This window comes from Cyclopterus lumpus, chromosome 9 (genome assembly GCF_009769545.1).
Source record: "Cyclopterus lumpus isolate fCycLum1 chromosome 9, fCycLum1.pri, whole genome shotgun sequence".
Lineage (NCBI taxonomy): Eukaryota > Metazoa > Chordata > Actinopteri > Perciformes > Cyclopteridae > Cyclopterus > Cyclopterus lumpus.
This window is the reverse complement of record NC_046974.1, coordinates 27,889,787-27,899,448: the sequence shown is the minus strand read 5'-3', so window position 1 is coordinate 27,899,448 and position 9,662 is coordinate 27,889,787. Positions and strand designations below refer to the sequence as shown.

Here is a 9,662-nt window from a genome sequence, read left to right as displayed (position 1 = left end):
CCGGAGCCGGCCAAGTTAAAGCGCCACTCTCTCCGGTTAGATGCACTTAGGACGGGGTGCAGCTAGAACCACGGCATCAGTTCAGTTTTCACTCAGCACACTGAGCCGCGTGCATCTTTATGCCGAAACGACGACAAACACATTTCCTACCTAATAAAACCTTAAACATTTGTGGATAAAAAGCCATTGACATGCAAGCGGTGGACACAAAAACATTGTTGTTTGCTGCCGTATTAATGTCCCATATGAAGCACCTTTAAAGACCTGTTAGTGGGACCATCACGTCCGCCAGTAGACCACAAGTGAAGGCCCAACAGCTCGTGAGAAGCACCATACTTTTATTCAAGAACACACAAACCGTCAGCAATCACAAGCTTTTCAATATCCATCGGAACTTTTTTTTTTAAACATCAGTTGCTATCTTTATGACAAAAAACTAAAAACAACAACAACAACTCGGTGGAGCATTTCATTTTGCAGAATGCATGAGCACAGCATGAGTCGTTGGTATTTGCTGCTCACTAGAAGAGCAGTCAGTATTGATGTGACCTCAAGTAGCAGCTGGCTTCTTGGATGGCGCTTCCCTTTCTTTTGCTGACCATTTGAAGCCTTTAGCAGTATGGCATTGTAAATAGAATTCATTAAAAGTCCAGCAATCAACATGTAGAAACTTAATCCAAATGTACCATTTGAGTCAAAGTTAAATGAGTGGCATTATTGAGGAGGTGCCTCTCCGTATAGCGTCAGTGATTCAATCTAAAGTAATTAGAAGTATCAGTATTTCACAATGAAATACGTAGTACAGGCCAATGAAATGAAGAATACCAGCCCAGTCCTCGTGTAAAAGGGTTTATATTAAACATTTTCTGCAAACCAGGGGATGCGTTGAATATCAACGTTTCTGGACCAAAAACATGTTTCACGAATAGCTCATACATCGGCCTCGTATGATTGACGGTGTGTAACGATTGGTCGGATTTATCATAAAGCTATGAAGTCATCTGCCATTTTTCTGAAGTGATAAAAATCTACAAAGCGCTCCGACCTTCAGCCGGAGCTATGACCGCCAGCAGGGGGAGATCGGTGCGCCAGAGTCGAGTGTTATGGCGATTTATGCTGCCTTGAATCTATCGATTATTTTATTACAAACGGGTCAGAGCACTACGGGGGGCATATTGTGATACTCTATTACTATAACGTCAAGTAATAACAATATAACTAGTGTAAGGGAATAGCAACAGCCCTTAGCGGACCTTGTTCCGTAAAGCCAGCGTTTACCTTTTGGTTTCACACGGGACACGAGCCGTGGTCTCCTGGGTGAAAGTCTCGTGTTTGCCCGCGTCATCAAACCCCGAACTCTCAACAAACGGTTTTCCTGGCGACGGGCCGAGTAGGTCGTGAGGCTGAAGAAATGGAAACACTCGCCTGCATCTCAACGATTGAAGTTCCTTCATGTCCTTTTGCAGCTGTGACAAGCAACCTAACACATACTGGAACCACGCTCTCCTCCCTCTTCCCTCTCAGTTTCGTGGTTGCACATACTTTCTTTTTTCCATCAGCTTCTCCTCCAAACACTGGATCAGGACCGGGTCCACTTTGGGGTCAAATTTGTTGGCGAACCAGTGGCCGTAGTTGAGGAGCCAGCGGAGCTCGGCCGCGCCGTAGATGCAGACGCTCCGCATGTGTGCGCCCGTGCAGGCCGGGTAAAGGTTCCCCTCTAAGTAGTTCCACTTGACGAGTCGCGTCTTGCTCTTCAGATCGGTGACGTCGGCCTCCGACCTGGGAATGTGTCCGGGCACCCCGGGGACCCTGACCAGGGTGGCCCAGAAGTGTTCGTCTGGCGAGTATGTGTCGGCGGACCACGCCAGAAAGTCCTTCGCCACCCGGCTGCTGCTGATGTGATCGACGAAATTGCGCGACAGGACGAAATACGCGCTCCCGATGAACATCTCGAGGCCGTGCGGCGGGGCGTCTTTGAGCGCCGCGGTCTTGACGGGGATGCGCCGGTACTCGTAAGGCACGTTCTTCAGCTCGTGCCGGAAGCCAAAGCGTTGCATTTTGAGCTTGCTGGGCCGGCTTGACTCCAGCATGTTGCTGCCGTTCAGCCGCTTCAGCTCTGCGACCAGTTCGTGGTTGGACTTGAGAGGGAAGTCCTGGCCACACAGGTTGAAGACATACCTCCACTTGACCTCCGACCTCAGCAGGTCGGAGAGGCAGTTCAGGTCGGCGTTAAGCCTGCTGATGTGCGCGTACTCCACTGACTCCAATTTCGATGCGATGAACACATTGGGAGCACAGCGGGCCAGGTTCTGAACAGCCTTTATGAACGCCGGAGAGGACTTCTGATCGTAGTGGATGCAGTAGACGTTGTGCGGCGCGTAGATGGCATGGAGGATGCGCTCCACCATGGGCGCGTTCTTGTGCACCACCAGGGAATAAGCCAACGGGAAGCCCCGCTCCGCCTCCGACACCGGGACCCCATTGTAACCCCTCGCTCTGATGAAGGTCTGGCAGTCCGAGGTCAAGGTCACCGTGCTGTCGTCGTCCACGTCGACGACGACCTTCCGCTTGATGGCGAGAGTCTTGCCTATCTCCACGGGGTCGAGCTCGTAGACGGCGGTGCAGTTGATGTCGTACCCGTGCTTCAGGGTTCCGGAGAGGCCAGCCGTGATCCCGAAGGGCTCGATGTAGACGCCGTCCCTCACCGTCACTTTGACGTGGACCAGCTTGAGCAGACAGACCGCCAGCAGAGACAGAGAAAACAGGAAGCACCTGTGTCTCAATCTATGTGCGTAGTGGGGACATCTTATTTTCATTCTGGAAACAAAAGAGGATACAACATTAAAATTAATAATAGTGGAAATAAGCATCCAGGCGATTATTTATTAGTATTATTGTGTTACTGTGATACACGTTGGGTTATCTTTACACTTTCTTTGTTTGACATAGTAAATCATTTAGGATTATTATTACTTGAATTCACTCTGTAGAAAGTTACCTGGCTCTCTAAAGTTGTCTTTTGAGCAGCTCTCGTGCCATGCAAACTTCCGACAAATACAACAAAACAACAACACCCCGGTAAGTGCGACGGTAAATAAACAAACACGGACACATTACCGTGAAGCAGCAGCAGCGGGCGGTGTTTGAAACCCACCTGACAGTTTCCTCCGGGAGGAATCACATGATGAGGCGGATCTCCCCTGAAACAAGCTGCGCGCATCCGGTAACGGCGCCTCCAACGCGGCCACTGATTAACCGGCGCGAGGGACTCGTCGCACGCGCAGAGAAAGAGCCTCCTCCTCCTCCTCCTCCTCCTCCTCCTCCTCCTCCTCCTCCTCCTCCTCCTCCTCCTCCAGTCTGCTATGGCCGAGGCTCCCTCCCTCGCGAAGCAGGAGGTGCCGGGGGTGAGGGGAGGGGCGTGTCAAATATTGGTTCAACTTTTCTCACTCAATATGGTCTCTGCTGAGTCAACCCCCCCCCCCCCCCCCCCCCACACACACACACACACACACACACAGAAGTAACCACTTAAGATGTGCACGTGGCAGCTGTTTACCTCGATGATAGAGATTATTGTTGTTGATGTCATTTCTAAAACAAACCTTCCTGCACAAGGTGAGTCTGAACCTTCCACTGTCCGTCACTCCCAAGAGAGCAAAGGTGTCTCTGTGAGCTGCAGGGAGATTAGAATATGAATTCTCTGCTTCTCCAGCAGTGGCCCTCATTACAATACCGCCATTGTGTTTTATCTTATTCTCTCGATCATTTGCGGCTTTTAGAGCAGCTTTTTCTGATCCAGATGGTTGCTAGGGACAACTCATTAGTTGTCGGACTACCAACATCCAACGACTGTTAGTTGTCCCTAGCAACCATGCAGGGACATCCCGACCATTCTCACCCTTTGTACTCACCCTTCAGCTCTAAGCTTTAACCAGACACCTTTATGAACAGGGTTATCTTTATTGTTTTGGTTTCACTGAACATTTAAAAAACCAATGAGCAAGGCTCAGAGTTTATGGCTGTGGTGTGAAACTACAACCTCCCTTCACGTTGTCAAATAGAGTGGAACATAAAAACTACAAACCAGCGTCATATGGGAAAGGAACACTTGATGGATATGGTTACTCTGCAGGAGTCACATTGCACACATGAGTGCAGTAAACTGATAAACACAAGTGAGTAATCAAAACAAACAGTTGTGGACAGAATAATTACAATAGTTGAGCGTTCCAGTCCTCAGACTCTAAATAGTCTCTCTTCAAGAGCTCCTCCCAGTGACGGTCCATGATGGCGTTTGGCAGCAGCTCGTCGTCGTCCACCAGGCGGATTATCTTGATTCTCATCAGACGTCTCAGGCTGGCTGCCTCTGCAGAAGAATACATTCAAAACCGTGCTTTTTACATATGAAGTCCCTTTAAAATAGAGAAACGGTCCTAATAATCCAGTGATTCTGTTCTGTCCTGGGCCGCTGCTCTCTACGTAGATATAAATGGGTTTCTTCTTAAGCTAAGAAAAACATAACGATTTTTTGTTGTGATTACACACCGATTAGCATAGTTATGAATATTATATTTAATAGCTAGGGGGGGGGGTTATTGGAGTTTTGAAACAGGGCTCAGAGAAACTCCAGGTGGAAGACGTACGAGGAGGAGATTAATTATTGAAACAGAAAACAAACAAAAGAAACACGCTCCAGTGGTTTAGGAAATGTCACCGGGGGGGTCAGGCACGTCATGTAGACAGGAACAACAGACCTGGGGTCAGCTCCTCCGGTGAAGACCCAGCCGACCCGTGCTGGACATCCACCTCGGGGCTAGTCTGCAGTGCGTCTTCGACGGCGTCCGCGCTCGACAAGCAACGAGACAGAGGCTTGTCGCCGAACGTCACCTGAGGCAAACAGACGGAGGAGGTCATCGGAAATATGACACGTCCGATTGTAAGCCATGACTCATTAAAGAGAGTATCACGGTGTCCTGGGTGGGATGGGTGACCCTCCTGAACGGCCTATCGGTTGTCTTTTCTGCAGCACTCTGGTTCATGCAGCCACTCAACAGGCCTCCATGGCTCCACGCTATATTTCATTTTCTCAATGAGATGGAAGATATGGAGGAGGAAGGTGAAGAGGAGGAGGACTGTGTGTGTGTGCGGGTGCACAGCTCGACGGTGAACACTCAATAATTTACAGACTGACGCTGTGTCTTGCCCCTGCACCAAACAGCCGCCACGAGAACCGTGATCCGCATCGACAGTTCACGAAGGAAGGTCGTCTGATTCATGACACAGAAAAGGGAAGCTGTTGATACCGCGCAAGTCCTGCATGTCCTGTCCGTGCTTCCCCGAGGCATTGACTGCATTGTGAATTTAGTTTTATTCTCGCTACCTGAACGTTCTTCGGTTCACTTTGGAGGAAAATGTTCTTCCTGCTGATGAAAAGCCCAACATTTTACAGTTGTGTCTGCTTCAAAATAAATGTATTTAAATTAACAAATTAATGGGGGACTTTTACTGTGAAGAATTGATAGAAAAAGCGATTCTTTAATAAAGCACGTCTACTCATTATTAATTAATTACTATTGGCCCTTTACTTTAATGTGTGTGTCTTAAAGAATAAGGATGGTGGTATTCTGTTTTTCTTTCTGTAACCATGAAGACCACAAAGACTAACCCCAATGATGTGTTAGTCTCTCCCTCCCTTCCATCACTGACTTCTCAGCTCAAAGCCCATTGGTCCCTACTGAAGACATAAATCTTCACAAATCTGTGGTTTCATTCGTGAAAAATAAAGTTCAGTAATTTCCCAAAACAGCTGTTTAACTGTGTTTTTCTTTAACAAAAGTTAGTTTGATAGTGCATTTGTGAGGGACTATTCAAATTATTTGCAGAGGATTAATGGCCTGTGCATGTGGGAGTGTCATTAATGTGTTGTAATTATGAGCCATTAATAATTGTAACAGTGGAGGCGCAGAGGAAGAATCGGGCTCTGGCCCAGTGCTGATGGCTGGCTGGAGCCTCTGTGTGAAGTATGCATGTTGTCTCTGTGCCAGCGAGGGTTTTCAGTGGGGGGGTACAAATCTAAGTTTTGTCCTGAGGGAGGTGCTGACCTGAAATAGTTTCCTGTGGGAACATGAATGGACTCTCATGGTGTTTGTGGAACATTTTTCTTATATGTTGTGAGAAAGGTCAACAGAGTCACTGAAACATTTGTGTTCATCCTCTGGACCAGATGGAACGAGAGTATTCCTGCGGCCGTTGTTATGTTGCGAGTGCGGTGGCGAGCTGAAGTCTGACCTTGTCCCAGGCGTACGTTGAGCTGACGGGGATGTTGTTACCGAGGATGGACTCCAGCCAGCGCTCGGGAGTCCGGTGCGACTTGCCTTTGGCGTCCTTTATGGAGCCATCGCCCTGCACATGAGCCAGGTGCCAGTGACCCTGCAGGCGCAAGACCAACACACTGTTTTCTGGGAAAAGAAAATAGTTTGCTGGTGTTGCGGTAACACATACATGATGTGGCCATGTTGGGTGACAGTAGTCAGTGGTGTATTCTTATTGGTCAGAACTGGCACTCGCTTGCAGGACCACACAAATCAGTCAAATATCAAAAGCATTTTTATGGACTTCCAAACGTAAGAGATGTTGTCTATAACTACGTTAAAGGTGCTATATTCAAAATTCAGAGCATTAATATTGCAGCAAACAACCTTTTTGTCTATGTAAAGATATAGTGGAGCCACATGGAGGCAATCCCTCAATCACATATATGATCTGAATTTAAAAATGAGGAAAATGGAAGACACTCTGTTTAATTAGTTCAGGTTGTTAGGAGACCGCTCTAAAGAGAACAAGCTACTACACATGTGTTCAATGAGAAGAGCTTTGCCTAACCTTCAGCAGCAGCTGCAGGGCACCTCCAGCTGGCAGGACCCCCCTCCGTATGAGCTGGAAGAGGTGCGCGCTGTTGTCGTCAGCTTGTGTCTGTATCAGCGCATTATTTCCTTTTATCTCAAAGTTGACGTGTCCTGCTTGTGTGGCGCTGCTCTGACAGCTGCTGGTTTTCCTGTTCAGAGAGTTTTTTTGTTTCTTGGCAGCCTTCTTCTTCTGCTGGGTTAGCGGAGGAGCAGGAGGCCGGGGCTCCGAACGGCCCCGGGCGTTGTTTGGAGGTGTCGATCTTACCACGGCGGTCTGTGCAACTGGTCTGTGGCCTTCCTCCCAGCTTTGATTATACCTGTGTACTTTAGAAGTGGACGGTGTTGCCGTCTGCTGCGGCCACACTTCACTGCTGGGAGGCTGAGTGGACAGTTTGGCCTTAATGGTGACGTACACCTCCACCAAACGCATCTGCTTCTGTAGGATCTCCAAAACGGTCCTCTGACGTGAAGCGAGGGACACGACTTGACTCATCAACAAGCGCTGCCGAAGGAAGTCGGGCAGACTCCTGCACAGAGAAACAACCAGTACTGATGGGAAGTGGTGTGCTTCTAAGAGAACTTTAGACTGCATCACAGTTTAGAAAAAGACCGCATCAAAGAAACAACGAAAGAAACCAATTTCAATATTCCAAAAATGTTACATTTGCATTGATCTGGTATTGAATTACAATGAATTTGTAAATTAAGAAATTAATACATTTAATTAGTCTATTGAATAACTCTCCAGTTTAGCACCATTATATAAACCACTTTCTGGAAGTAGAAAGTGTAAATGAGTGTAAATGCACACGTGCAACTCTTTCTTCTTTTAATGTTTTAACACGCATTTTAACGGTAACTTCCACATTCGTTTTTCCACTTCCCAGACGCTAAACGGGGGTGTGATGTAATCGCTGGGGCATCTCCTCTCTGTCAATGTACGTTAGTGTCTGGCAACATTGAAAGCACACAAAACATGGCTAGTTGGGGTCTAGGCTGAACAACACACTGTGAGGCCGACTGACATTATTAAAAAAGTGCTTTCCGCTTTGTTTTAAGGTTCAATTGCTGAGGCCTTTCTTTGGGCACGCTGTCCAAACATTTTTAGTTTTTTGCTTTGTTACTTTCCTTTACTTTTAATAATAATAAAAACGTATTTCATTTGACATGTTAAGCAAAGTGAAATACTGCTCTATAAATAAGATGTAATATTAGTATCGTCTATAAAGAGTGATGATGTTTTTGAGAAATGGCAGCAGTGAGGGACGCGACATCTTTTGCTTCACGGCTCCCAAAGCGTCACCTCGATCAGGGGTGAGAGAAGTTCCTGGACTGACCGGTATCTTCGGGTCAGACCGTCCTTCTCCAGTTGCTGCTTGGTGAGCGCCTCGAACAGCACATTCTGGATCTGTGTCAGAGCAGCGTGATATCGACCTGAAAAACAGCACAAGTCCTGTACAACAAATCCAGCATCTTTCCTCGTCCTCTACTTGAAACTGAGTCATCTCATTTGCATTGGTATTACCGGCTGGATATGCTCGGATCCTTTTGGCTGTTTATGGCATCTACCTCTCTTTGTGTGCACTTCAAACATGAATATGTAAATAGTGATCATCGCGGCTGTCAGTGCGGCTGCTCTACCTGCGTCCTCCGGACCTGTCAGAGGCCACGCCGATATTTCCGTTTGTTTCCTCACCACCTCCTCCAGAACCACCGCTAAGGCCTCTGATTGACGCTGCAAGAAAAGGGTGCCATCAAATGATTGAATGTGTGCCATAAATGGCCGAGTCTTGAGTCTAAAGGCGATCAAAGTGCAAAGAGCTCTCACATCATCTGCGGTGGGGTCTTTGCTGCCCGGCTGAATGTCACCAGGCTGTCGGGCTCCGTCTCGTTCACCCGAGTCTCTGGACCGCACCTTCGCCGAGTCATTGCGGCTGAGCCAGTGGGCCTCTGAAGACATGTCACCTGAAACAAGACCTCAGCTGGAATCACCTCAGTCCTCAGGTGTGCTACGCTTACAATAAACAGTACGTCCAATGCAAGTTACACATAGATTTATACCACAAATTGAAGCAGTACGTCTCCACTTTTTGCCAAAAGTCCCATTCTGTATTTAGGTCATCCCACTTAAAATAGTTCAGTTTTACCTCGTGAATGTGTTCAGTAGTTCCTAATGGCTGATATCCCTGACGTTTTAACAGAACTTGGAGAAGTAAGAAGACTCACTCAGCACCATTTTATTTATAAGGTTAAATATTGTCCATCCATTTTCAATACCGCTTATCCTCATTAGGGTCGCGGGGCGCTGGAGCCTATCCCAGCTGACATAGGGCGAAGGCAGGGGACACCCTGGACAGGCCGCCAGTCCATCGAGGGCACATGTAGGGACATACAACCATTCACTCTCACATTCACACCTATGGGACATTTAGAGATCAATTAACCTGCAGCATGTCTTTGGACTGTGGGAGGAAGCCGGAGAGCCCGGAGAGAACCCACGCTGCCACGGGGAGAACATGCAAACTCCACACAGAAGGACCGCTCCGACCGGGAATCGAACCCGCGGCCCTCTTGCTGTGAGGCGACAGTGCTAGCCACTACACCACCGTGCGTAAATATTGTCCTACAAAGTATATTATAAGAGCATCATATATTGTTTATAACATTTTCAATAACTAAATCATATTTGAAATGCTGTTGAAAATCAATTTGTCCCCAAGAATGCACCAGGCGTATATTTATTTATCATGTTTAACA

At 47.6% G+C, this 9,662-nt stretch overlaps 1 protein-coding gene across 1 annotated transcript; it reads right to left on the bottom strand.

The window, feature by feature from the left end:
- Nucleotides 1-907: 907 nt before the first annotated feature.
- Nucleotides 908-3,245, bottom strand: LOC117736704 (beta-1,3-galactosyl-O-glycosyl-glycoprotein beta-1,6-N-acetylglucosaminyltransferase 4-like). The gene is made up of 2 exons (XM_034542212.1): nucleotides 3,155-3,245; nucleotides 908-2,817 (listed from the first exon to the last, which is right to left on the bottom strand). Exon 2 carries the CDS (start codon nucleotides 2,814-2,816, stop codon nucleotides 1,521-1,523), a length of 1,296 nt encoding a protein of 431 aa, XP_034398103.1. The 5' UTR covers nucleotide 2,817; nucleotides 3,155-3,245; the 3' UTR covers nucleotides 908-1,520.
- Nucleotides 3,246-9,662: the final 6,417 nt, after the last annotated feature.